At 39.0% G+C, this 27,497-nt stretch overlaps 2 protein-coding genes across 4 annotated transcripts in view; one reads left to right on the top strand and one right to left on the bottom strand.

Annotated features, from left to right (window-relative positions):
• cnksr1 (connector enhancer of kinase suppressor of Ras 1) overlaps positions 1-22,815 on the bottom strand; it is a 30,230-nt gene extending 7,415 nt beyond the window's left edge. For 2 of the 3 annotated variants that reach the window (XM_084915517.1, XM_084915519.1), the window contains exons 1-13: positions 22,703-22,815; positions 21,599-21,756; positions 19,048-19,250; positions 18,822-18,906; positions 10,190-10,231; positions 9,928-10,047; positions 7,985-8,044; positions 4,911-4,979; positions 4,607-4,732; positions 2,975-3,075; positions 1,203-1,339; positions 845-972; positions 690-723 (exon numbers count right to left, since the gene is read on the bottom strand). In XM_084915517.1, coding sequence (XP_084771643.1) covers positions 690-723; positions 845-972; positions 1,203-1,339; positions 2,975-3,075; positions 4,607-4,732; positions 4,911-4,979; positions 7,985-8,044; positions 9,928-10,047; positions 10,190-10,231; positions 18,822-18,906; positions 19,048-19,250; positions 21,599-21,756; positions 22,703-22,754 — 1,315 coding nt within the window. In that variant the 5' untranslated portion in view covers positions 22,755-22,815. The remainder of the gene's footprint in view (positions 1-689; positions 724-844; positions 973-1,202; positions 1,340-2,974; positions 3,076-4,606; positions 4,733-4,910; positions 4,980-7,984; positions 8,045-9,927; positions 10,048-10,189; positions 10,232-18,821; positions 18,907-19,047; positions 19,251-21,598; positions 21,757-22,702) is intronic. The other variant, XM_084915518.1, reaches the window with a different exon arrangement.
• Positions 22,738-27,497, top strand: part of rps6ka1 (ribosomal protein S6 kinase a, polypeptide 1) — a 55,441-nt gene continuing 50,681 nt past the window's right edge. The window contains exon 1 of the mRNA XM_084915522.1: positions 22,738-22,905. Within this exon, the coding sequence (XP_084771648.1) occupies positions 22,753-22,905 (153 nt within the window). The 5' untranslated portion in view covers positions 22,738-22,752. The remainder of the gene's footprint in view (positions 22,906-27,497) is intronic.

Here is a 27,497-nt window from a genome sequence, read left to right as displayed (position 1 = left end):
AGCTGAGTTGTCTTAGTATCATCCATAAAGCTTCCAACAAACTCACATCGCTTCTCACATTTGAAACTGTGTTACACAGTTCACTAACTGCTTAACCCGTACATACTGTTCCCATCAGGTTTTCCAATAACCTTTGCAGGACAAGTTTCAGGCACTCTGCAGGTTTTCAGTGGAATAAATCATCCTCAGTCAGGATTTTTTTTTTGTTAAAGAATCATTATATTTTACCTCTTGTTTCTGTTTAGGCATGTATTTCTTGGCTATTTATCTCTTCTTTCTTTTGCAATGCTTTATTTTCATTGTTTTTCTTTAGTCTTAGTTGTATTTTGGACATGCTTATCATTCTGTAACCATTTCATGTGGCACAAAATGGCAACAACAGTTGCCTCGAGCCACTTTATATTGTGAGCTTAAGAAACTATAATAATAATAGAGAGAAAAACACAGTAATTAGATGGCCCTTTGTTAGCAGTGGAAAGGAAAAACTCCTTTTTAACAGGCAGAAACCTGGCACAACCAGTCCATCTGCCACGCCTGGTGAGGGAGATTTGCTGTGCTCCTGGTCTTACAGACACTCTTCTATAAGCCACAGCTTACAGAGGAGTTATCAGTTTGGGGCTGATTTTGGCATTACAAAAACACTCCAGCGTTTTGTTTATTTTATTTTCCTGTGATAAAGAAAATCGTACCTTTAGTGGAGGTCTTCTTACCATCCTTGTTCCCCTGAAAAAATAATCAGACAGCGATCACTCAGTGTTTAAAAGCTTACTTTAATTAAATCACCATTAATTGCCTGGATTGTAACAAAAACAACTGTTAGTGAATGTTCTCAATTTCCCCTCACCGTGTGTCCCACCATATCAGGGCAGGAACTGATGCTAGCTCTGTCCTGTTTGGTTCTTACAGGCGAGGACGAGCGGTCTCTCAGGCGATTTAGTGAGAGCCTTGAACCTGTCAAGCTCTCTGACCCTGCTGGGAAACAATGAAGTTTCTAAATAAACCCACATCTTTGCGCTTCAGTTACATTGTGGTTTCTGTGCAGAAGGTCAAATGATAGTGAAACTATTACAGTGTGGCATGCCGTGATAATACACTTTGTGTGTTGTAATCAACAGTTTAAAATCCTTCTGAAAAGAAAAACACAAAGTAACTAAAATATAATCAGTTATAAGAAAAGGCAAAATCTTGCAAATTTGTCTTACCTGGTGCTAAAAGCGCCCCCTGTCGACTTTGATATGAAGTGAGGCTCAGATTTTCCTCAAGCTCCTTGACTGAGGATATTTCAGATTCTTCCTGTCCCATGGGCTGCTGTTGCACCTCTGGCCCCTGAACAGCTCGTCTGTAACAAAATATATAGAAATATCAGTCAAAGCACTTGGGTTCCACTGATGCAGCATCTGGTATTATAAAATTAAAAGTCCAAATGAAAAGAAACATTGAGCAAAGAATGAGCGGCGAGGAAATTACATAAACATGTTGCGAAAATACAGATTTTTATCTTACTTTATATTCACAGCACATTACAAAACTACAAGTCCTTAAAAAGAGTAATTTAAAGAGATAAAATATGACTTTATTTGCCAGTTTCTCCCTTTTTTCTTAAAATGTAGCTGTTGTATATTAGAATGTGTCAGAATTATTTACAACCACAAGGCACCATCACCGCCCACTCCATCCATTTGCTAGAGTCTGCCTGCTCTTCATCAGCTCTCGCTGTCCCTGTTTGCCTCTTCATCACTCTTTTCCTCCCGTCTACTAATTTTTCCCTGCATTTTTTTAATCTTTCTCCTCATCTCTTCTTTTTAACTCATTTCCAGTCAGTCTTGTGTTGCGAGCGCGCAGTGGAATTTGCAGTGTGACCTCATAGGAAACCTGCCGGGTGCTGGCAGATGAACAAGGTCAAAAGGGTTTCAGGGATGTTCAGCTCTACTGAGTAAATGCTGTGTAACCAAATCAGTATTCAACTTCTCATGCATGTATGCAAACAAAGTGATTGACAATTTTTTTTTAAAAAAAAGCAAAAAAGAATATTTAAATTCAGAAAATATTAGACAATTGGCAAAAAATTTATAATTTTTTTTAAATCAGTTTTAGACGTCTGTCTACAATTTTGCATATTTTATTCAATTTTGCATTGTTTGCATTCTTGTTTATTTATTTTTTTAATCTTTCATTCTTATTCTCAGGCATTTAGGCGATGTAATGATACCTTTCTTAAAGCATTCTCACTTGTTGGGTTGCTAAATATGGCCAAACTATTTGTGGATTGTGCCTCGGGTGTATGCACAAAACCTTTTCTTTCCATAGACAAAATACGAGATGTTAATGTTTAAACCATGTTTTCATGTACATCATGTCTGAAAACAAAAGTTTGGATTCTTTATCCTTTTGGGGCCCAGTTGCGGGACATTACATTTGACTTTCTACGCCTTAATAAAGTGTTTTAAACTTTGTTGAGCAGTGGTGACTTTATTGTGTTATTGGGTTAAGGTTTTACAATGTGGTGACCCAGAAAGGTCAAACGTCGTTAAGCTGAATAAAACACAAAGAAAGCAGGAAAAAACAAAATCGCAATGTTTTTGGTGAGAAAATAATGCGACTAAAAAACAAAACGCAACAAAAACAATGCTGAAGGAAAAAGAGCCACCCGTCTTGTCTTGTTATGCTGCTGACTAATGTTACAGCAATTCTTCTAAGCGATTCCTTTTTAATGTTTACTGAGGGGGAAAATGCACGTGTTCTAAATTGGGGGGTAGAAAGGTTTATATTTCAGGTGGGATTCCATGCATCCCCTCGGAAATCTACATCTATTATTCTAACTTTAAATGGAGCTTGGATTTCTTCTTGATGTTTATTTTAGAGACAAACCCAGGTGCTGCTGTATGGTTTAGAGTATTAAACACAAGTAGCAGTTATTAAGTTCTATCTTATTAAAGGACAAGCAAATGAATGCCCTCAGCTGAAAGACAAGGACCTGACAGATGCTGCCACTCTCTTGAGTAATGAATGCCGTGGACCCTCTTCCTCGTCCTTTTCTTCTTCCTCCTCTGATTTCTCCTCCTTGTCCTCTTCTTTCTGAAAACACAACAGCGTGTGAGTGTGCAGGTTGAACTGTCTGCATTTAGGGGTTGGCGGAGGGTTAAGAAGCTGGATGTCACGGTAGACTCTAATTGCAACCTTCTCCTATGCTCTGCCATCTGCGTGCTCTGTGGCTTAGCAGACAAGACGGCAACGCAAACAAACACACACACACACAGACTCCGCGTGCACACAACTCTACACACACAGCCGGCGAAGCTCTTGGAAGAAAAGCAGGGCATCTTCTGAGGACAATATGGAGTTTATACACTCAGCTGATTCACATCTTTTAAATGTTTTTCTCACCCTATGCCGCCAGCTAGATCTGAGATTAGCACGGTGATGGTCACGAGGGGGGTGTGAAATGCTCACCGTGCGTGCGTGCGTGCGTGCGTGCGCGCATGCGTGCGCGTTTGTATCAGATGCAGTGTGTAATTCAGGGTGTTGTTCAAAGACAAACAACAGTTGGCATAGTGACTACTGAGAGTGCGCAAGTGTTTATGGAAATAGATCCCAAATGAGGTTAAACGGAAATCAAAGAGGGGATTCTCATAAAAGAATCCCCCTGATATAAAACAATCAGGTTTCTAAGAGAAGATTTGACGCTCAACTCTCACCCCTGGATGTAATTATCCTAAAATGAACACAGACAGCAGACGCTTGAAAGCAGAATATTGCTGCCTTTGAGGTTTCTTCTATTTAGCTTCACAAATGATTAAAAGTATGAGCATGACAGAGAGGAGAAAAATGTAATTCATTAAAAATGTTCTAGTCACCGCGAGGGCGTAAAATGTGTTGTATTAAATGCTGGCATCCAGTCATTATAGATAACCTTTTCTAAGCTTCTGAGAAGATTTGCTACAAAAATGGGAAGGTTTGAGTTTTCCCCCATGATATATCTATAGTGTATCTGCCATAAATTTCACAGCTTTAATTTTGAGACTACGTGAGGAGAATTAAATCATGACATTTTGTGGGGTTGAGCAAACAAATGGCAGGGTCAGACACATTCTCCCTGCTGGAAATACTCTTGTCTCATTTAGGTGAAGTTAGAGCCTGAGTAGAGCGTACAGGTGGCAGGACACGGTGACACTCACTGGCTGTGCATTCACAGGACAATTACCTTCTCTTTTCTCGCAGAGGCTCAATCAGACCTCACACAGACTTTGTACCAGAGAGCTTGCAGGGTAAAGACCATTAAAAATATTAGATCCAACTGAGCTGGACATTTGTGTTCTCACATACAGCTCCCGCAGATGTCTAGAGCCGTTCAGAGCCACTGTGTGAGTGTGAAAGTAGCTTGAGACGCCATTGTTATAGATTTTGAAGTGTCATTCACAGGCCTTAGCATAATTTTCCTGTGAAGTCTGTTTTCCAAATTATGTGGAAAGTACAAGTATTGTATAATATATAAAAAGGTAAATACATTGGGGCTTTTTTTTTTTTAATTCACTGACTATTTTGAAGAAAGTTCGTACAGTTTGTGGAGTGAAGAAGTGAGTGGAGGAGGATTTTAATGAGCCCGGACCTGTGTAGAGATGAGCGGGGCTGAGTTGTTGGGTCGCACTGATCCAGGGATCTTCTTCAAGACGAGAGTCACCCCACTGGGATTCTCACGCAGCTTCTTCACAAGGTTAACTCTGCTCCAGCCCACCTGAGGCAGCAACACCGATGGTTATTTCACCGTGAAGGTTATTGTATAAGACACTCAGACTTTGCAGGAGGAGAACTGTCTCAGACTAACAGGACCACACACACACACACACACACACACACATATATATAGTGCAGAGCATTAGGCCCTTAAGTGCTGTATGTACGGTATCACTCACCACTATTTGATCATTGACTTGGATCACTTCATCTCCAGCCAAGACCTTCACGTAGGCATCAGTAGAGGGCTGCAGAAACAGAGAAAATCAACACAATCAACACATCTATATTTGGGTTTAAACAAACCAGATATAGATTTCAGCAATTACATGATTTGTTTTTCACAGACAGCGGCATAAATTTGTAATTGGCACTTAAAGTAGTTTGTTTTATTATGTTTTCTTGTTGTGTGATTTTATTCAGCCTTTGTGAGTGGACAGTCGGGAATAGGGAGAGTTCTGTTCTTTGTTTGGATGTTAGATTAGATACAATATAGTATGATATTATATTCTATACTATATTATTATAGTATATATATTATACAGGTGCAGCGACACATTGTGCATTTCTATTAATACTTGTACTTTTATTACATATTCCCCTATCCCCCTCCCACTTATATATGTATACTTATATATACATGTACACCACATATAACATGATAACTTATATATATATACATATATACATATATACATATATATACATATTATAATGCAAAAGTCTTAAGTTTTACAATTCTTCAACACAACCTGAACTCTTGTAATTTCTTTAAGCAGTCTTCTTGAAGGACATTCAAAGCTCATCTTTAGATGTTTGCATGTTTTAGTTAACTTTTCACCAATTATTTTGTGAACTTAAAAAAATAATAATTAATAATAAAAAAATTAAAATAAAATAATAATAAAGAGGTGCTATCTTTACTTTTAGTACTTGTTTATCTTGTAAAAAAATCGCTGATGAAACTTTGACGGACCTGTTTATTGAGACTATTGAGAGTCAACTTCTTTCAAAAGGTTTAGTTTTTATTAGAATATCTGTACTAACTCAGACTAAACTGTGCCTCCTGCATATGTGCCTCCATGCAATAAAAGGCTAAAACGAACATCGAAATTAATAAAAACTCAACAAAAACTAAACATTTTCAAGCAATAAAAACTGAACTGAAACAAGCAATGCAACTCTGGAAACTAAGTCAAAGTGGAATAATAAAAACTAATTAGAAAATACAAAACCATTATAGCTCTGATACACAATCACAGTTGACCTATTCACCTAATCTCCTTCTCCATAAATTTCTAACTTGCATTTATCACTCCATAAAACCGTTGATACTGATGTTCAGTCCAACTCTTGTGTATTGTGGTTTACTGTAACTTTGAAAGACCTTCAGAAAACCAGGAGAACCATTGATCAAAACCACTTAATTAGTCTGGCTCCTTGGAAGCAATCTATAAAGTACTGTAAAGTGATCATCTATGTTTATCCTGTAATATGTGTTCAAGTAACCAGACAGAAGTTGTGTTTATGGTTTCCTATCCTGGTACATTTACTTCAATATGATGTTATCAGTTTGTGAGGAATATTTCAACAAATTTCCATAAAATAATGTTTAAGGGTGAAACAACTAGACAGAAATCTCAATATATGGACAATCCAATAAATTAAATGCATACAGCATCATATCTTTGCAAAAATCAAGCATTGCTCACTATGACTGAATAAAAGTATAAATATTGTATGTGACTGCATTCATATTATAGCAAATTTGACACTAAATTCGACATCAGACAGTCTGCTGATATTGTGAAGGTCGATATTGTGATTATAAGCCAAGGCCCTGTCTGTGCAAGGCAGTGCATGGATCCTTCCCACATTCATGCAGTTTATCTGTATTTGTGGACAGTGGCCATATCTCTTATTAACCGTCAGCCACAGCAATGTTACAAGTAGCAGGGGAGCCTTTGAGGTTGACATCATGGAAAAATAACATCTTCATCTTTCTGCCCCACAGGAGACCTCTCCTCCTCATCCTTTCACAAGCCCTTCTTATTTTCACTCATAAACACTCCCTCATACATTTTATAAGCCCCCGATACAAGGGATCTTTGGCTTTCTCAGAAATTCGTTCATCTGCGGCGCATCCATTAGATGATTTCATTTTTCTCAGAGAAGCTTTTATCCACATCAAAAGCCAAATGGTTACAAAGTAAAGCTAATGAAGTCCACTTTTGTAATGTAATGCACCACATGTACCAGATCTCCCTGTTGTTGCCTCCAGTTTCCCGCTCAGCTACAGCCGGTGTTTAACTGAATAAATGGGAGATGACAAATACATCTGACACACATAGGAAAATCCTGTGAGTCACAATGTGTTATAAACTTGTTTACATCCAGTCTTACTTATGGTTGGAACAAGCAGCCTTGTAGAGATTTAAAAATAAACAGTATGCCAGTATTTGCAGCACGAGGACTGATATTGGTGTCAGTTTCGGCGACAGCGAAGCAAGGAAAGATAAGCCAGCAGCTAAAAATAATACCTCACACAAAGTACTTCCAAGGGGATTTCTGTCTGGTAGAGAACTAATGTTTCCACAACAAATCGATGAAAATCTTAATTTTATACTTTAACTGTGCAGATGAGATGATAGCCTGATTTAGCAGATTCTGCATGTGACTTTAAAAAGGAAAAAGAGGATGGTGTAGTTTTATGAAATCAGATAAAAGTTTATTTTTTAGAAGAATCAAAAACAAGAAACCAAATGATGCTCGTGTTTTATTTTTGCTTTTCACAATTGGAAATATACTTCCAGTTCCTTCTAGATAAGAAACTCTGACAGAATTGTGCTATTCTGTCCTAAGCAGAACAAAACCTTCTGATAGAAGAAGTGTAAATGAGTATGAAAGTGGCAGCTCCTGCAAAAATATCTGGCAGAGCTCAGCATAACACAACGCTATCATAACGATCCTTTTAAAGCAATAAATCCCATCTGCTATATTTTCCTGCACTTCTAGCCAATCAGTGAGTACACATATACATGAGTACATGTTAACAGAGCTGGTTAAGAAATATAGAGACATTGTAAAGAATCTGCACGGGGCTCTTGTAAAGAGACAAACTGTGGACCGGTTGGTTTGAAGTTCACGATAAGTGGCTTGCTTGCGAGCACTTGTGAGGCAGCGATGGTTAACAGTGTGTGGTTTGATGGCTGAGTCAACAATGAGGAAAGAAAAATAAAGGCGAGAGTCTGACCTCAGCGGCAGTTCCAGTCACGTAGTGGTTGCTGGAGTTGGTGGATGTTATCTCGATGCCCTGAAAGAAAGCAAAAAAAGGGAAAAATGTTACGTACTTTTCCGAGTGATAAATTTATGAACTTTGCCACACAGAATGTCAATTTTACACATGGCTGAATCAGAATGATTCACCGTAATGGACGGATAAATTTACTGCGTCTTCTAGCCATCATTATCAGATTATGTACATAAAGACATTGGTGTCAGCCTCCACCTGTCATCTTGCTCTGACTGATCATTTTAATATGATGGGCGTATGGAGAGAAAAGCCCTGATCACATAATAAATACTTATCACGACAGAAACTGTGGAAACATGAATGGAGTTGATCCATTTTTGACTAAAAAGCTCAAAAGTGATTTAATAATTAAAAAGCACATTGGTGCTCACATAGTCCTCTTCTACTCAGTTTGAGCTTTATTACTGCAAACCTCATTCACCCATTCACGTACACATTCATAAAAGCCTGTGCACTTTGAACCTAACACTCACACACTCACACTCACATGGATGCATATGGGAAAATTCTTGGTTCGGTATCTTGCAGGCTGGAAGAGCAGGGAATCAAACCACCAACCTTCTGATTAGTAGACGACCTCCTGAGTCACAACCACCCATCAATAAATCAAATTATGAAATTCATAGATACATTTAATAATTAAACGCACTGTAGTTTTCAGTAAATGAGCGATGACTAAAGTATAATGAAAGAGAGAATTGCAAAACGCAGCAGTAATTACCTGCCTTTATAATCAATGAAAGCTGCAAACAGCTTCATTGTTCAATAAATGTTTTCAGTGCTTAGAAATAAATAGTCCATTTTAATAATATGCTTAGAAAAAGCCATATTTAGTTTCTTTCTAAAGTCCAAAAAATATAAATCTACCTATAATGAACACTAGGAGCCAGACTGAGTCACTTTCTCTTAGTCATGTACTGCAAACAATCCCCACCTGAAATGCTTTTGCGCATCTTCTTTTATCTTCACTTCATAACTCATGTCTCGCTCTCACCTAATCTCCTTTGTGACTGACAGAAATGTGAATTTGAGAATTTATTTTTTTGTGTGCTTTGGACTCGTGTGCACGTCATGACTTGAGCGGGTATACGTCATACTGGCTACACTGAAAGTGCATAAATCATCATTCTTCCTGTCCCTCACTTCCCTTGGTTTCTCTTTTTAGTTCTCGTTACTCTTTAATCTGTCGACAGGCAGAAAGCACTATTGCTGACGTGCTCCAATCAATTTCCCTCCGCCGAGGACAATCAGTTTTTGACGCTCGCTGTTAAGCACAAATCACAAAAGGGAAGGAAATTGGTTAAACGCATTTCTCTGTAGGGATTAAAATTAAACTGAAGGGACACAAGATTACGTAAATCACAAACAAAGATGAGAGCTGTAATTTTACTACTTGATGTACTGACTTGGAGGAAAAAAGAGAAGAAGCGGCACAAAAAGTACACAACTGAGATAAGGGTTCTCGTGAATCTAATAGGAACAGGTACAAGGAGAACCTTGAGTTAGATGGAAGAAGTGGTGATGATGATGGAAACCACCGGGCAATGATGAAGACAGGAAATGAATACTGAAAATAAAACAGCGAGAAAAAAGTAGGACAAAAAAGTGAAGTGAAGAAACAGAGAGATGAGGTTTGAAAAGTAGGAGACATGGATGATTAGGAAAGTGGACCAGAGGAAAAACTTTAGCGAGTGAGGTTTAAATTCAAGAATGAGTATAAATAACTGGATTTAATGCACTAAATCTAAAGTTACCTGACTCCTTTTTAAACATGTACACAGATGTTTTCCTTTGTGTGCCATTAGAAACAATACGTCCTCTCAGGAGTTCTAAATTCAATGAAGGCAAAACTTCTAAAGTTATAAAGCGAAAGATGTCTTTACCAGCTGATCACCGGGTGCCACGGGTATCAGTTCGACACTCTCTAGCTGAGCGGTGTGATTGAGGAGCGCTTCGGGGCAGCAGTTCAGGATCTCATCACAAACCGCCACCAACTGACGGCACTGAGGAAAGAAACACACGATGTGTAGCGTGCCATTCAGAATATCTCATTTACTTCATAGTAAAACAAAGGACAGCAAAACAGGTGAAATTACTCCAAGGCACAATGAAACGGACGAACATAGAAATAAGTGAGAAACTTACGACAGAGATGATGTCCTTTTCTTTTTCGTAGCCAGTGCTGTTCTGTTGGATGAATTAAAAGAAATGACATGAGCAGAGGGCTGACCAAATGACACCCTGTAGCCTATGTACGACATGCTAATGTTATTGATTTGTGGAAATGGGACAGTTTGACTAAAAACCCATGTCCCATTTCCTCTTCACAGCATGAGTCAGGAAGTGAAAGGCCTCGGGTTTTTAGAGGACACAGAAGCATCACTGGAGATCTTTAGCGTGTTTTTTCTGGCTTTCTACAATGAATGAATGGTTGCTCTTCACATACAGACGCATCAGTTATCTTTGGATCAGATCTGCACAATATTCTTGAGGATTTCTTTTAGAGTCCACCTATTCTGTTGTGTCATCCAGTTTTAAGCTTTATCTAATTTTTTTCCTGTAATTTTATCCTTGGCCTTGATACCATGATGGCAAACAGGCCCAAAAGGCCCCACACTGTGCACTTAAATGGCACATTTTTACGACAGCAGTCTTTATGATGTTTCTCATTCACCTATTCAGCCATACTTGGGGCTGTGATTGGTGGACAACCCACTGAACCACATGAGCCACAGCTGCCCCTATGCCCATGCTGATATTCAGTTCCCTTTTCCTATGCTAAACGAAATGAGTTCTTTCAATATAACTGAAACTTTAACAATTTAATAGCTCCAGTACTCGTGGGTGCACAGGATTTTTTTTTATTATATTATAAAATTTGCAAATGGCAGACTTATAAAAAGAGATATTTCTCAACTCCAGCCTTTTATTTGATTCGCATCAGCAGATACTTTTTGTGAGGAGAAAATTGAAAATCTTTGACGAATATCAAAGTGGCCTTGGCCTTGTTTGCGCTGTTTCATTTTTCAGATTTCTTGGCATTATTACCCAGGAGTTCACATACTGTACTAAACAGTACACACTCTGCTAATACATTTCTATCCAGAGTGGGTAACACACTGATTTGTTGCTCATAACTGTCACGCGAGATGAACCCATCTTTTAAGACAAATGCTGTCGTTTACTGTACATGAAACATTGCAAACATTATAATGTTAATGTTACAAACGGATCATCTAAACACGCACACATGCACGCACAGACATACACACAGTCAGTATCACAGTTACTAGAATTCATGCGATAGATGTATGTTGGCTAATCTCTGGTTTCTGGGATGAGGGTGTTAATAACGCCTTCCTATGAGCTTTCCTGCGAGGTAGCTGAGTAGTCCCGGGAGCTAAAGAAACAAGCAGAGGCTTTGAACGATGGAGGATGATGAGGGGTTAAAGGTGAATAGGGCATATGTTTGCACACCATATAATATTCACTGAATCGACTAATGTCACACACTATTACTGCCCTAAGCTAATTTGCAATGGCCAGCGATGTAATGGGTTACATAAAGGATTGCAAGGGGAAACTAATCCCTGTGAAATGTAGCAAGGGATCAACAGTGAACACGGCTGGATTTTTGGGCTAATTAAAGGCTGTGACACAAGGCTGCAGGGAGAGGTACGACATGATTACTGGCCAGTTCAACTGGTCCGCTTGTGCTTGTGTTCTTTGTATGCTGCTATTCCCCGTGGGGATTACTGCATGAGAGTGGCTGCAAACTGTTATATACACCAAAACAAACCTATAAAGATTCAAATATTCAGATCTTTATTTTGATCCTTACTACGGCAACAGAGTCTTGTCATGGCACATTGCTTGTGAGTTAGGGTGCTAAATGTGTAATAAGTTTGTTGCTCAGGCCTAAATCACAAAATAAACCAAAGAAAAGATGCATAAAGCAGAACATCAACGAGCGCCTTGTCCTAAAGCACAAAAGCTGCATCATGTGTAAGTAAGATGCGAACCAAAGCATTATAATTACCATATAAAGGCATGATCGAAGCATTAGGAAAAAATAGATGCAGCGCTAATTTAAGCCATTTGCAAAAGTTTTACATGTCCCTCAATACCACAAGAAAATTAAGATAATCGCAAGAGGCATCTACAGCCATGCTAGAAGGCTTGATACTTTCTGCAGGGACATTTCACAATAATCTGTATAGCATCTTTATTAACAATTGGCTTCAAACAAACAAGCACAGCTGAGTTTTTCAGATACTGCCTGATTGCTCCCTTCACACTGATGCCTTCAGTTTCGTAGGTATGCTCACAGAATATGTAATATTTACCAAAACAAATCCTTATTACAAACACAAGGACTTACCACAGCATTAGTTATGATGTGGTTGGCTGGAGATTGTTCACCTTATCTCTCTAAGCTCCAATAGTTACCAGCTACGCTCCTCCAGGCAGCTTTTTCATGTCCAGAAGTTTTAGATGGATTTGGGGAAAACAGCATTTTGTTTGCATCTTTTAAAATGGGATGCTCTGCACATAGACCTAAACTTAAACAAAGTTTTATCTACTGCTGAACTTAAAAGCATCATATGAAAGAATGTCCCCAAAGTTAGGTGTCATTTCAGTTAGGTGTCATGTCCAACAAAACAACACAAAACAAAGACAAATCCTCTGAAAATCCGAGAGAATTGTTGCTCAAGAAATGCAAGAAAGTCTGCTCCTTGGAAGCAAAATATAAAGGCATTATGGATGGCTTAAGACTTTAACTTAACATATTTGGGACCCTGAGGGTCTTGACTATGTTGGTAGTGGCTTGCTGTGTAGTTGATCGCACTAACAGACAAGTCTTCACATGCTTTTTTGTTTCTATGAGTGAATTTTTAGAATAGGATAGAACAGAATAGCTCTTTATTTTCATTGTACATATACAACCAAATTATGGTATTAGTATTGATATTATATGGTTTTGGTATTAGTAAATCATTGTTGTTTTATTGATATAATTAGCAGATATCAAGCTGTCTGTGCAGTGTACTCATAGGATTAATGAATGTACATTTCAAATCAAGTGGGCTGGCTTAGCTAGTAACCTGTAACCCAAATTGATGCTTCAACATGCTGCAGACCAGTAGATGATCGAACTGTGGCTACATCCATCTCTAGTATGACATCCTTAAATTTGGTGTAAACTTCAGGACAAGAACTTATTTTGTATAAATCAGTGCTGTAAATAGCAACAGTAGCTGCGGTTCTAATTTGGTGCCATCTTTTACACACATTATCTGTTCTGCATTAGGTTCTTTCCTGTAAAAAATCTCACCATAGCTTTATAGAAATATGGTAAAAATAAAGCCAAACCCACGTCTCTACTTTCTGTTGTATTTAAAGTCACGCCACAGGTTATTTCCCTTCAGCAATGCAGTCTGTTCTGCATTCTTTTCTAGCTCTGCCAGAATAGGAAATGACACATCTCAGGTGGGTGACAGGTAGAGTTGTGCCGTGAAACTCAGCTGGGTGTGGTGGGAAAACAAAGACCACAAACTAACATTTCTCACTGCTGGTATCACACTAAGAATCACTTACGGGCACCAAAACTGTATGCATGGGCGTGTTCGTGCATATAGAAACAATGAATCACCCCTTTCTAACATAAGTAAAGTGAGCATTGAAATTACGAATAATTATTACACATCTATAAAAAGAATATGAGAGCTTGTCTGTGGTAAAGACCTGACAAAGAAAGAAGCAGAGGAGAGGAAATGAGATAAGACGTAAGGGGTGGGAAACATATTTAGTTCTCAACAGCATGTTGTACTGTCACTCTCGAGTTGAATCAATTTTAGATCGCCATCAACAAAAGCAGAACAAGATGCCCACAAAACTGAAACAATGAAATTGATGCAGGCCTATAAACTGTAACTTTGCCAACAAAACACAGCAATGGCACTCACTAAGTTTTGAGCAACAACAAGTTTATTCTGCAGCCAGATTCTCAAGCCTGACCTTTAACATTACTCCAACTATAATAGTTACAGATTAGCCACAGTGTAGCCATCAATAAATGGTAGACAATCCCAGTTAGGAAGAGCAGCAAACTTTAAAAAAAAGAGACACAAACCTTTCTTCATCTCACCTTTAATGAACGAGAACAGTAGTTTGTACGCCGCCGCACTGTTCTGCTGCAATACTGCGCTTAGTGTTGTGCCAGCCTGTTTTAAACATGCTGTTGTGCAGCCAGTGCTTAAAAAACCTAATCTCGATTCCTCTGTTCTTGCAAACTTCAGGCCTATTTCAAAGCTCCCCTTTCTGTCAAAAATTTTGGAAAAGATTGTATTTGTTCAGCTGCAATCTTTTCTATATGGTCACAATGTTCTCGAGAGGTTTCAGTCTGGTTTTAAAGCTTTTCATAGCACTGAAACTGCACTTTTAAAAGACTCAGGCAACCCAGCTGTGCTTTTGCTTTTGGATTTGACCGCTGCATTTGATACTGTTGACCACAGCATCTTGATCTTTCGGTTGGAGCAATGCGGCATCAAAGGCCCTCCAGAGTGGTTCAGGTCATACCTCTCTGATAGGACTTTCTCAGTGAAGATTGGAGATTTTACCTCTTCCACAGCCTCCTGTACTTGTGGTGTTCAGCAGGGTTCTGTACTGGGGCCAATTCTATTCTCTATCTGTATGTTGCCTCTGGGTCTTATTTTCAGGAAATATAATATTAGTTTTCACTCATATGCTGACGACACTCAGATTTATCTTCAGCTAAAGAGAAACAGTTCTGCCTCCCTAGAACAAAAATAAAACAGAAGCGATCGTTTTTGGACCAAGTTGCAATTCTAGAACCTCACATTTTAATTTGCGCAGTTTAGAGCCTTTTATCAAATCGCATGCAAAAAATTTGGGGTTATATTTGACAATAAGTTCACGTTTGAGAAACAGATTAGTTTAGTTGTGCAGCGGTCTTTCTTTAAACTGAGGCTTTTATCCAAAGTGAGATCTTTTTTGTCTTTTACAAACCTAGAACGGGCAATTCATGCTTTCATCCTATCACAACTGGACTATTGTAATTCTTTATATATAGGCATTAGTCAGACTTGTCTTGCAAGGCTCCAGCATGGTCCAGAATGCCGCTGCTGGCCTTTTGACACGAACGAAGAAAAATGAACATATTTCCCCGGTGCTTGCCTCACTTCACTGGCTCCCTGTACGTTTTAGAATAAATTATAAAATCTTATTTGTGACTTATATAGCACTGAATGGACAGGCCCAGGGTATCTGTCAGACCTACTGCAGCCTTATATGCCCCCTAGAGCTCTTAGATCGGGTGATCTTTTGCTTTTGGCCACATCAAGGTCGAGGCTGGTTCTTAGAGATGATCGTGCATTTGCGGTCGTGGCGCCTAAATTGTGGAATGATTTGCCTCTCCACATTAGACAGGCTCCTACCCTCAACCTTTTTAATCCTATGTGGCTATTTGGCATTGATGTTAATTGATATTGCTATTTTATTGTGTGTTATTTTATTGTATAATTTGTATGTTTGTACAGCACTTTGATCAACATCACTATTGTAATTAAAAGCGCTATATAAATAAATAGAAATAAATAGGAATAGTGCTGAGCTGTCTTGTCTTGTGGATCATGGTGTGTGTGGCCCGATCAGGTGCTGAGCTAACTTTGGAACAACATCCTGTGCCTTAAAGCTGTTTGCGCCATAGTTGTCTAGGAAACAATGACACGCTTTTATGTGGGTGTAGCATTCAGAAAAACAAGAATGGGCACAGCAATGCATGGGCACACACACAACGGGAGGCTAAAACCAACAACAAATGAGATGACAGGAATGTACAGTATGCTCAAACATGGACTGTTGATTGGAGGCTGTGTGCAACCTATTACAGATCCTTAAAATCTACCAAACTTTACATCAAAAGTCTACACAAGATCTCTTGAGACAGACCTCTGCTGCCTCAGTGTGCATGTTTACATACTTGGACTACCCCTATGTTAACCACTGGCTCACAGACTTGCTATAAAAAGACTTGAAGACATAACTATGTTAGATCTCTTCCACTCCTTTTGCTCTTTTCCTTGTTTTTGGTTTTTTTTCCAAACCTTTTTCCAATTCTGGTCTTTTTGAGATTTCTCTTCTGTTCTTTTTTTTTAACCCTAAAAATAACACAAGCTATAGTTTGACAGCTCTCATGCATGATGACTTTTTCATCCTCTTGCCAATTCATCCTGAGTCTAATTCCGGTGAGCAATAAGATCCCAATGCTAATTTTAAAGATGAAGTAGTTGTGTTTTACAATTCGTTTTATACAACAACAACAAACTTTATTTATATAGCACATTTAAAAACCAGTGGTGTACCAAAGTGCTTAATATTATATTATTATGTGTCTGCTTTAAAACACAAGAATAACAAATAAAAATAATTAAACAGATAAAAACAAAAGGGTGTACACTGCCTCTCGTCCTTTGACAGCTCGATAGGCTCCAGCCACCCTGTGCATAGTCCTTCAGGGGTTAAACATTAAAATCTCTTGAGTAACACCTTCACCTTGATGTTCTCATGTGAAAGGCACTATTAAAAGTCTGACTGTTGTTTTTCCAGAAGAAATGGAATTCCAGTTATACTCACGTACCGTTTTATAATGAATTTCCCCAGTTCATCGCACCAATTTCCCTTCTCTGTCCCTCTCTCTTTGCTTGCTGCTTGGCTGCTTCAAAGCAAACTGAGCCTGTGCTACTGTGAAAATCAGACCTGACAACTTTAGTGCGGCATCTTCAACGACACCAGCTGACTACTGACCCCGAGCACCCTCGGGGTGAGAGAAAAGAAACACGCACACATTTAAATATACACAAGCACACAGGAAATAAGACTCCTTTTTTTGATGCGAAGGATGTGGTTTGGCTTCTTTAAAAGCCCTTCTTTAGAAAAGACGTCATGCTAAAGGTTGGCCTCTTGACAGGACAGTAAATGCCACGGGGTGGGGTGTGTGATACCAGCCGAGCCTGAAGCAAAATCTTTGGAAATGCTAGTCTGTATGGATGCTTTTAGTGATGCTATGCTGCTAATGCGATTGCAGCAGTACAAGAACGTGTGCACACACGCTGCTCAAAACTGACCTTACAATTGATCTGCCAAGAGTTTTCTATCAAAACCGTTGATATCCAGCATTTATACAGTAGATGTGGCTGATGTTTAAGAAGAGGAACCTGAAACATTAGTCATCCTGTTTTCTGGTTAACACATAAGCCCACTAATAATTTCCTCACATGCCTCTGACCTTACTTCACAGAATACTCTCAGCAGCTCTGAGCAGTTTTATATAAAATAACACCTAGCTTTAAAACACCTGATTATATTCAAAATTTAAAAACAGGAACAAACAAAAGCTCGTCAATAACAAACGGTGACCAACCGGACAATGAAAGAAAACAACAGGGGACAACGCTGATTCACCTCATAGGATCAAAAAAACCCCCTTCAGAGTCAACAACTAAAATCAATCTTAAATCCATGCTTCCTTCCTTGCCTGCTGCTCACTGAAGCCCATTAGGGTAATGTCCTGTTTTCTGGACCCCAGAGATTGATTTTTAACTCCACCAGCAGAAAATACACTTGCTTTTATATTTAAGTGCAGGTATTTTAAGCATTCAAGCAAAGAAAACAAAGAAAAAAAGGATCAACATGTGGAGAGTTATCCAGTTAAAGAGATGAGAACTCTACCTGTTGTGATGGGCAGGTGTCCAGGAGCTTTAAATAAACCTCTCTAAATACTCAGAGTTCTCTTTCAGCCACAGCTTCTCTCTACTGCTTACTGTCTCTGTATCTCTCGAATTATCTTCCATTCATGTTATCGCTGGAGCTCCATTTTCTTTTTCTCCTCTTCTCTTCTCAACTTCTGTCAGGCTATTTATCTCTAATGTCACCACAGTGCCCAGCTAATAACTTCTCTCTGCTTGTTGCTCTTTGCAGCGCGTTCATCAATCCACACTCCCTCAGGAGTCAAAAGTCATTTAGCAGCGGTGGTGCAATCCCTCTCTCAGTCTCCTCCCCTTTCTCTCCCATACCCTTTGCTTTCCACTCAGCTCTTCCCCCCCCTCCTTCCTTCCCTCCCACAGGCACAACAACATATCCAGGCCTGCCTTTCCTGCTACCTGCGAGCACATTTCACCCACCTTTACATGTATCCTATTATAAATATTCTTTCTCCCCACCACCATTTCTCTCAATAGCACCCTGCCGGGGTAAACACAGACCAAACCAAGCCGTTCATTTTGCCAGCCCTTTTAACCTAAGCGTCTTCAAGTTACAGCTGCCTCCAAATATGCCAGGAATGTAAAGATAAAAATTGCATTACTCGGGCTAAACTGAGGAACAGGGAGTGTGTTTGTGCTTCTGGCTTGCTCGTTTGGGCTTTTTGATTTGAAAAATAAATAAATAAATCACACAACAGGTTGCAGTTCCCCTTTGTAGGTTTATAGTGTGCATGAGAGTGCTGCTGGAAACATTGTTCAATAGTGTTTGGTTCCTCTTAAAAGTATACACTTTGTGTGGACTCACGAGCACATGTGCTGTGAAGTACTTGTCTTCAATTCTCTGTATTGTAAGAGCAGACAGCTGATAAAAATATATATTAGTATATATTATATATTAGTTTGTTTGGTTTCTTTTACTGCAATAATGCAGTTGTAAGCCATTCACAAGCTCATGCTGAGACTTTGATGCAATTATTTAGAAAAAATGGGCCTACCTTGTGCACAATGTCTCCCAGCTCTTTGCAGTAACTGAATATGTTCTTGGTGGTGGTGTATGTATTGAGCTGGGAATATTGATATCTGAAAAGAAAATGATTGCAGTTTATATAGAAAAAACTCTAAAAACCAGAATATGCTTAAGAAACAGCAGGGGACCTTCCTGATTTACAATAACTTCAAAATTTAAAAATAAAAAGGTTAGCTTGCTTTCTGTTTACAGACCTGTTGAGCAAAGACAAGAGGCCTTTGGCTGAGGCGATGAGTTCCACTACGAGATGCAGAATTGTGGGAGTCAGCTTGGTAGTGCGCCGTCCGTCGTAGCTGTTGAGGCGCCAGCGGGCCTGGATGCCCATCTGTAGGCTGCGAGCAACAGCGCGGTGCTTCTCTATCAGACCACGTAGGTTCTCACCGCCCATACCATAGGTCTGGACACGCACAAAAAAAAAACACAAATCGAACTAGTACAGTGCCCTTTCCACTCAAAAAACACTGTGTTACATTAATGATGTTGAATGTTTAATTCACAACACCCCTTCTTCGTTCCTACTGTCCCTTTACAGTTAACACAATATATCGCTTAAGATACATTTGATATAGTGTTCACAACATGTCCCTTTGACTCTGAACTGGAACCTGCTGTGTGTAGCACATCGGCCCCCCGCTCTCTCTTCATTTCCTGTCGCTTCTATTCGGTGTGTTTTTGAACAAAGCCAAAAAAATGCATCTAAAATCCTTAGAACACAATCCCCAGCATGTCATTTCAATATAGCTGTGGGGAGAGAGCTCAGAGAATTCATTATACAGACTTTTTTCTTGGTATTGTAGCATGAATGCTCAGCAAAGGCTGTGCGACCTGCACAAAATACAGCATTTCTTGTTGATGGAAAAATGTGTGTTGTTTCCTGTTTTGTTTTAAGATATGTGAAAAAGTGACCATGTAAGTTACTGTTGTCTAACATTTACTACCAGCATGACAATTGAATTGTTTATTACCCAATCAGACCTCTCAGGTCATCAGGTGCAGAACCTTTGACTATTCCCAGAATTAGATCCAAGTGTGGGTGCTTTCAGTTTCTGTGGTTTTGTTCTTTGGAACAAGCTGCACGTTCGTCTGACCTGAGGTCAATTACAACCGTATCTACATTCAAAGACAAACTTCAAACCTTTTATTCTCACAGGGTTACGCTTCATGACTCTGTGCATGTATATTTTATATGTAATCTTTTGTCATGGTATTGATATTGTGTTATAGCACAACTGTTATGAAAAAATGCATGTCTGTTTTAGCTATTTTAGCAATTGTCTGAGCGATTATAAAGAACCATAATGAGTAATTAAAAAATTCCATTAAACACCTGTTTTTCATAAACTGCCCACATGGATCTAATCCACCCAGAGCAATTAAAAAGAAGCACAGCATTTTATAAACAGTCTATCCTGAACCCTTATCTGCATAAATGATAAATCCTCACAGCACAATGCAATACAAGTGAAAAGGGGAGAAAAGCAAATAGATTACACTGTAACAAAGAGTAAAATCAATAATACAATCATATGCTTGTCATCACAGTTTGCTGGCCAGCAGCATGAGATGTGACTCTTTAAAATCACTGAAGGAGGAGCATGCAATTGTCGTGACCCACTCATCCATGGTCAAGAGGTTTGTTGGTACACAACCAGCCGGAACACTGGGCCTGTCAACAAGTGGCCATGAATTTTTCATGGCCTTTCCAACACTGTAGCTAGTAATTATCTAACCATGCACGTGAATCTGTTTGGTCTACTCCATGTGAGTATCTGATGGGTTTTTTTATGAATGAGCGCAGTGTTAGCGCTTCACGGAGCATTAAGTCCTGGAGGGAGGAGAGGAAGTGGGCACATGAAGCCACATGCACACTATAATGGAAGCTTGAAAAGTAAAGCTTTTACTTAAGTGTTGCACCCTCATTCGCACAGACTTTGGGTTTGAACTGTTCATGTTGTAATGACTAATCAGTATTAGTTATTTCGGCAGTTTAAGCAGCCTGAGACTTAGGCTGATGTTTACAGGCTGTTACGCCACAAGAGCTGGAACCCGGCCTGGTACTGTCCTCCTCAATTAGTCCTAAGGCCATTCTGGAGTCCCCTCCACACACACACACACACACACACACACACACACACACACACACAAACACACACACACACACACACACACACACACACAGAATTTAAGTCTCCTAAAACTTGCTCTTAAAATTGAAAAAGCAGGGTAAATAATTAAGCAGCAGAAAAAAATGGGATCGAGAATCAAAGGGAATGCACAAGTGTTTTTTTTAGGTGACTGCATGATTTCCCTAAAATTTGCATGCAAACTATTAGGCCCAAGCTTTTGTATTCTAAATCTGCTTTGCTTACAGCTGATGCATGACTAGTCCTTTGATCTTAGCTAGAAAACTAAAGTAAGTATTTTACTGTGATATGTTGGATTGTTGTAAAAGTGACAGAAAAGTCAAGTACTGGCTGTATGTTCTGGCTAGATTTGCAACCGATTGACCAACAGCTGCTCATTCCACTGTGCAAACAAAAATAAGGTGTAAAAAACACAGCAGTGAGGCAAAATGATATCTCTGTGCTGCTGTATCAGAACATACGCACCACCAGAACATGATAGCATGATTACTGCACCGTTACAATCCGCAGCACAGCAAAAACATGACAAAAGATACTCTGAGATACACTCAGCATCACTGTCTACATGTATTATAATATGTAATTCTCATTGCTCACTCACCAGAGAGCACAGTTTCTCCACAGCCTCCAGTATAAGCTCCTGGTGTCCAATCTTATGGACTCCCAACGCCTCCAGGTCCTGAGAAGTCAACTGGAGCAGGTCCACCCCTGATAGATGCCACTGTGCAACTGGGTACTGATGCAGTGGGGTATCCAAACCTTGCCGAAGGGCACAAAAAACAACAGGCTTTAGCTGCACACATGGCAAAAGTATAAGTGGGAAAGTCCACATACTCATAAAGTCCCGTGCATGCGCAGGCTTGAAAATGGTCTTCTTCTCTACCGCACATTGAGTAATTAAGTTTGAAAAAGTAAAGACGACTGTGAAACACGAGTAGTTTACTAATATCGGAACACTATAGTGGTACCAAAGTAATACCAGTATTATGTGTATTAACTGTGCTATTAACTGTGTATTAAATTAAGCTATGATTTATGATCAAAACCACATCAGTAAAAAGCGCAAGTCAAAAACATGATATTTAGAATTATCTCTAAAGCATGGAAATCATTGACACTTCTGTATATATATAACTACAATATATCAGTAATATGTAAGAATATTTTAATATGCTTTTAAATACTCAAACACTGCTTTTAAATTAACACTAAAATGAAAGTATTTACAGCAAAATGTACTTTTACTGTTCAAGCTGTATAATATATAGAGTGACTCCTTGTCAACTGTAATCCATAAAGAAGTAACATGTTTATAATTACAAAAAAGGAGCCTACCATAAATTCAAAATATTAAAGTTAATCAATTACCTCAAAGCTGTGCTCAGTTACTTTCCACCACTACTTTAACACGCTTTAACATACCAACTGGGGAGGCCTGTTTATATGACGAGATCTAAATAATACAAGTACATGACAAACATTCATGTAAACTGTTGTTTCTGAGGACACTATTTTAGTTGTTGACACTGATCAGAGCTACACTGTTTTGGCTTCTCCCTCTGCACGGGCCACTTCCTCATTCCACCTTCACCTTCCACCTCCAAGAGGATTTGTGTGGCGATTCTATTTCTAACATTACCGTGCGAGCCAAAGTACCTGTGAAGTGATCAAGGCGTTAGACAAGGAAAAGTAATATGTTTCTCACCTTGGAGCCACTTGCTCACTCTCTCCTGGTTCCACGACGTTATAGGCTCCATGCTCGGAGCCCTGTTGCAGTCGCTCGTTCAGTTCCCAGCGGTCCTGGCCGATTTCTACCTCTCTGGGTGGCTGGAAGAAGAAAAAGTAGATCCTGATTTGGAATCAGACGACGACGACGACGACGACTGGCACTCCTTCTCTCGGGTACAGGTAAGAGTTTCTCACCTGCTGTCAGCCAATAACACAGAACTGTCAGCCTCCACCAGGAGCAAGACCCCTCCCACCTATCCCCCACCCCTTCCTTACCTGAAGGAATAGTGTGTTTACTGCGGCTTTAAGACTTCAGAACTTCCCTCATACTTTACTTTCATGCGCAGCTCACGTCGCCGCTCAAAAAAAGGCGCACCTGTACAATGCAATATAATAACAATAGCCCTGCGCTACTTTTGGCTGGACCTGATTCAACCTTTTGATTGTCCACAGAAAAAACAGCAGATGCTGTGTAGAAAATTAGGTTTATAGAAATATTATGAGCCCTTTAACTCACACCATTGCTGATTTCCTTTTTCTTACAGTTTCAAAATAGCTGAAATACACAGAAACTGTAACTTGTTCACTGAGACGCAGACTTAATCCTCTCTTCCAAGAATAACTGTTAGCCGGTTCTCCCGGGAATTTTCCGGAAATGTTTCCTTTTTTATCATTTGAACTCAGCTGACTAGTTATTTTTAGCTATGGATAGGTTAACGTGACATTGCTATAACTTTATAAATATTGTAATAATGTCCAGTAGTGTCAGACATTTTCCGCTTGCTCATTTATTCATGGTATAAATAAATATATTAGGATCATCCTCCTGGAGGAAGCTTATTTGTAAACACATTTTTGACCCACATGAAACTGCACAGATTATTATAATGCATCAAGCTGAATATATGATGCAGTTATCTACTTTAATATGGCCTCTTTGGCTTCTTATTTCTTCACCATAGGCTCCAATTCTACAGTAAATAATCTCTTAAAGAAAACTGTGAGTACAAAACAGCACCGTGAGAATGTGTGCTCTTGATCAAAATGTACTTTGATCAAGTGTGCTAAAGGGCAAGACCTGATGGAAAGGCTACTGGCATCAAAGAGCTACCCTCTGATATCTGGCACCCTCTGCTGTTATCCTCTTTGAACCAAGAGAAAGAGGCAGAGGCAGGGGGAAAGCTGACCTCATATGTCAGTAGGCAAAATGGCACTGTGCCCATATCCATGTGGCATATATGATCAGTGGCCACTGATTAGGTACACATGTTCATCCGCTTGTTAATGCAAATATCTAATCAGCCAAAGATGTGGCAACAACTAAGTGCATTTAGGTATGCAGACATGGTCAAGAAGACCTAAGGATGAGAAAGAAAAGTCACTGAAGTGACTTTAAATGTGACAAGTTTGTTGGTGCCGGACAGGCGGGTGTTAGTATTTCAGAAACTGATTGACTGGGATGTTCCCCACACAACCATGTCTAGAGTTAACAGACAATGATTTGAAGAAGAGAAAATATCCAGTTAGCAACAAATCTCTGGCTAAAAATGTCTTGCTGGAGAATGGCCACATTGTTTTGAAATTATGGAACAGTAATAGTAACAGTAAGAGCATTTCCAAATGCACAACAATTCGTGATTATTGCTGACTGAACCGCTATTGTTGCTGTCAGAACTGTCTGTTGTATATTCTACTACGTGCACTGATAACAAAGAAATAACCAGAGCCAAACCCCTTGTATGTGTAGACACACTTGGTCAGTACAGCTGATCCAACTCTTGCTGGGTTAAGATGTTCTCAGCTGAAAATGTGAGAGGAAGAAGAAACAAACTTGTGTGTAACACATCACTCTACTAGCCTGACGAATCAAGTCTGAACCTGTCCCCAGTACTGCTCTGTGATCAAGTCCTAGATCAAGATCAAGGCTATCCTGTAGTGTTTTGGGGCTTTTTTTAAATTTAGAAACAGCACTTTTATTGGACATGCATCGCTTAAGCTGTTCTTTGGCTTTCCTGTTTTCCAGTCTACAAAAACCTAATACTACAATACAATACAATACAATACAACTTTATTTGTATAGCACATTTAAAAGACCAGCGGTACACCAAAGTGCTTTACAATAAAAACAGGAAAATTAAGACAATAAATAAAAGACTATTAACAAAGTACCACATATGTCATCAGGTTAAGGGCACTAATTATACAGCAATAAAAGGGAATATAAGAACAAAGTTACTAAGAACAGATATAGCAAAAAGATAAAGCACATAAATAAGAAATTGAACCAAATATAAAATAGGGACACTAACTAGATGGAAAAGCTATGTTGAATAAATGAGTTTTTAAACGGGATTTAAAAGATAAAACGGAGTCTGACGCACAGATAGCGATAGGAAGGTTTTTCCACAGATTCGGTGCAACCAGGGCAAAAGCACGGTCACCCCTAGATTTAAGTCTAGATCAAGGCTGAGCCAGGAGTAATTGGGCTGAAGACTTGAGGGCTCGCCCAGGGACATATAGACTAAGAAGATCGACTAGATAACGAGGGGCTAAATTATTTATAATTTTAAAGGTGAGCAACAATATTTTAAATTCAATGCGATATTTTATGGGTAACCAATGCAACTCAATAAGAACTGAGGTGATAGAGGCATGCTTTCTAGTGCCATTCAGAATAGCCTTTAGCATCGTGACTTTTGACTTTAAGTGGGTTACAGGTTACACTGAAACTCACTGACATCACAATCTTAGATAGTTGTTTGTTCTTGCTGACTTTGGTCTCTGGGATTGTTTTTCTTTTAATATATATTTTTGTATAGGCATGTCCTTGGCCCACCTACTGGCCAAGCCCAAATACCTGGGCTACAACTTCAAGCCTCAACATGCTGTTTTTTTACTCGACAGTGAAGATTTGCTGTTTGTAGACCGGAGAGGTGTTCAAGCTGTTAGTGTAAAACAAAGTGTCTGTGTCATTTAGATCTATAACCTGTCTTCTCTGCTTTATTCCTCACTCTTTTCTTGGAATAACTGTAACCCACATAATTTCGTTAGGGATTATTAAAGTATTTTGACTCTGCTTGATTCTCTTTTATAAATTTCTATGCCCAATCAGTTTTGCCAGTGGGCTTTATCCTTAGTCATTCTGTCCTTTTAACTATTTCTTAATGGAAATTCCACAGATGTTTGAAATATAATAACTCTTTCTTCTCTTTGTTCATGATTTGTGTATGACACAAAGCCAGGATGTATTTTCAGTCATTACAACTGCATCTTGTCCTTCTCTAGTCAGTCAGCAGAGATTGAATAATTACCTTTGCTTCACTATTGAGCAGCTAATTAATTTGTTCAGTGCAGTAATTTCCTGGTGTCTCTGTTGCATAATCAAATTAATCCTTTGGATTAACTACCCATAAACAGAATTATACTTAACCTTAGATTGTTGCAGATCTACTCATTGTTATAAAGCTGAGTAGGAAAGAAAACATAAAACATAACTGTTTAAAATCTATTAACCTTACATATATAATTTGGTTATATGTAAGGTTGTTCCAACATACACACATATACAAACAGAAATATACTAATACTGCTACTAATAATGTGTTGCTAACCATTTTTCCTGTGTACCTCCCTGGTTTAAGAATAAAGGAGTTGTTAGAAACCCATGTGGTATCAGTCATGTGTAAATAAAATAGGCTATGTCTACTGTTTATTTTATTATATGTCACATTTTGACAGCAGAAAGAAAACGTTTAATAAATGCTGAAATACAGTAAATACAGACAAAGTGCTTGGTTCACTCAGTTGATGTTAAAGAAGCGCAACACTGGAAAATACAGATGAAAAATTGATGTACATCTATGGCACAATAGTAATGTAAAAACACAAAAAAGTAAAAGAGCAATAGAAATAATAAATCAGAGAAAAGCAAAGGCAATAGATAAGCAGATTTATTTTGAGATGCTTTTTCAAAACCGACTGCCACTTCACAATTGGAGTATCCATGTATTTGCATTTTAATTGCCCTGTTTACAGGGACTTACATAACATGATTCATTGTTTCTCCTTCCGCATGCTCGGTCTCGCTCTCTCTCCTTTTTACCTCTGTGATTTCAGCTCAAAATGAAAATGAGGTTAATCAACAAGGTCAGGTTTGCATCTGTTTGTCTACTTTGCAGGCAGCCCTTTAGGGGGACCGAACAAGCCATCTACTTTGCTGCTTCTTGGCTTCAACAGCTCAACAAACACGCTTTAGTCATCTTTCCAATAAGCTAGTCTTGCTCCACTGCATGTGCATATGAAGCTGTATAGAGTCATATTGCCCATTTCGTGTTGAAGGTGGGGGTAGGGCATCCCCAGAGTCACTGGATGGGAAACACCTCTGAGTCATCTGTGTAAGATGTGGTGTCACCAGAGCATCATGAACAGAATAAGAGATTCCCTGTAGTTAGTATAGCAGTGGACTGCACTCCTAACACAAAGACAGTCTCGACTTTCATTTGTTCGTTTATTTGTTTTATCAGGTTTGCCTCCTTTGTTGCTTATAATTTGCAGTTTACATTGTATTGATTTTAGGTGATCCGCACTCTTCCTAAATCTCTTGATGTGACCTTTCAACCCTCTAGATAATCACTTTATTTCCTCCTATAAATTGCCTTTATTTACACCCCTCACTTCCACTGAAGGCTCACACCAAAAATGTCATATAACACAGGATGAGCCGTGCACAGTGGCAAACCATCAGGATCATTCGACTGGTATCCTTGGAGAGG

This window comes from Perissodus microlepis, chromosome 19 (genome assembly GCF_051167445.1).
Source record: "Perissodus microlepis isolate ML-2025 ecotype Zambia chromosome 19, ASM5116744v1, whole genome shotgun sequence".
Lineage (NCBI taxonomy): Eukaryota > Metazoa > Chordata > Actinopteri > Cichliformes > Cichlidae > Perissodus > Perissodus microlepis.
The sequence above is the reverse complement of the archived record's forward strand: the minus strand, read 5'-3'. Positions and strand labels throughout refer to the sequence as shown.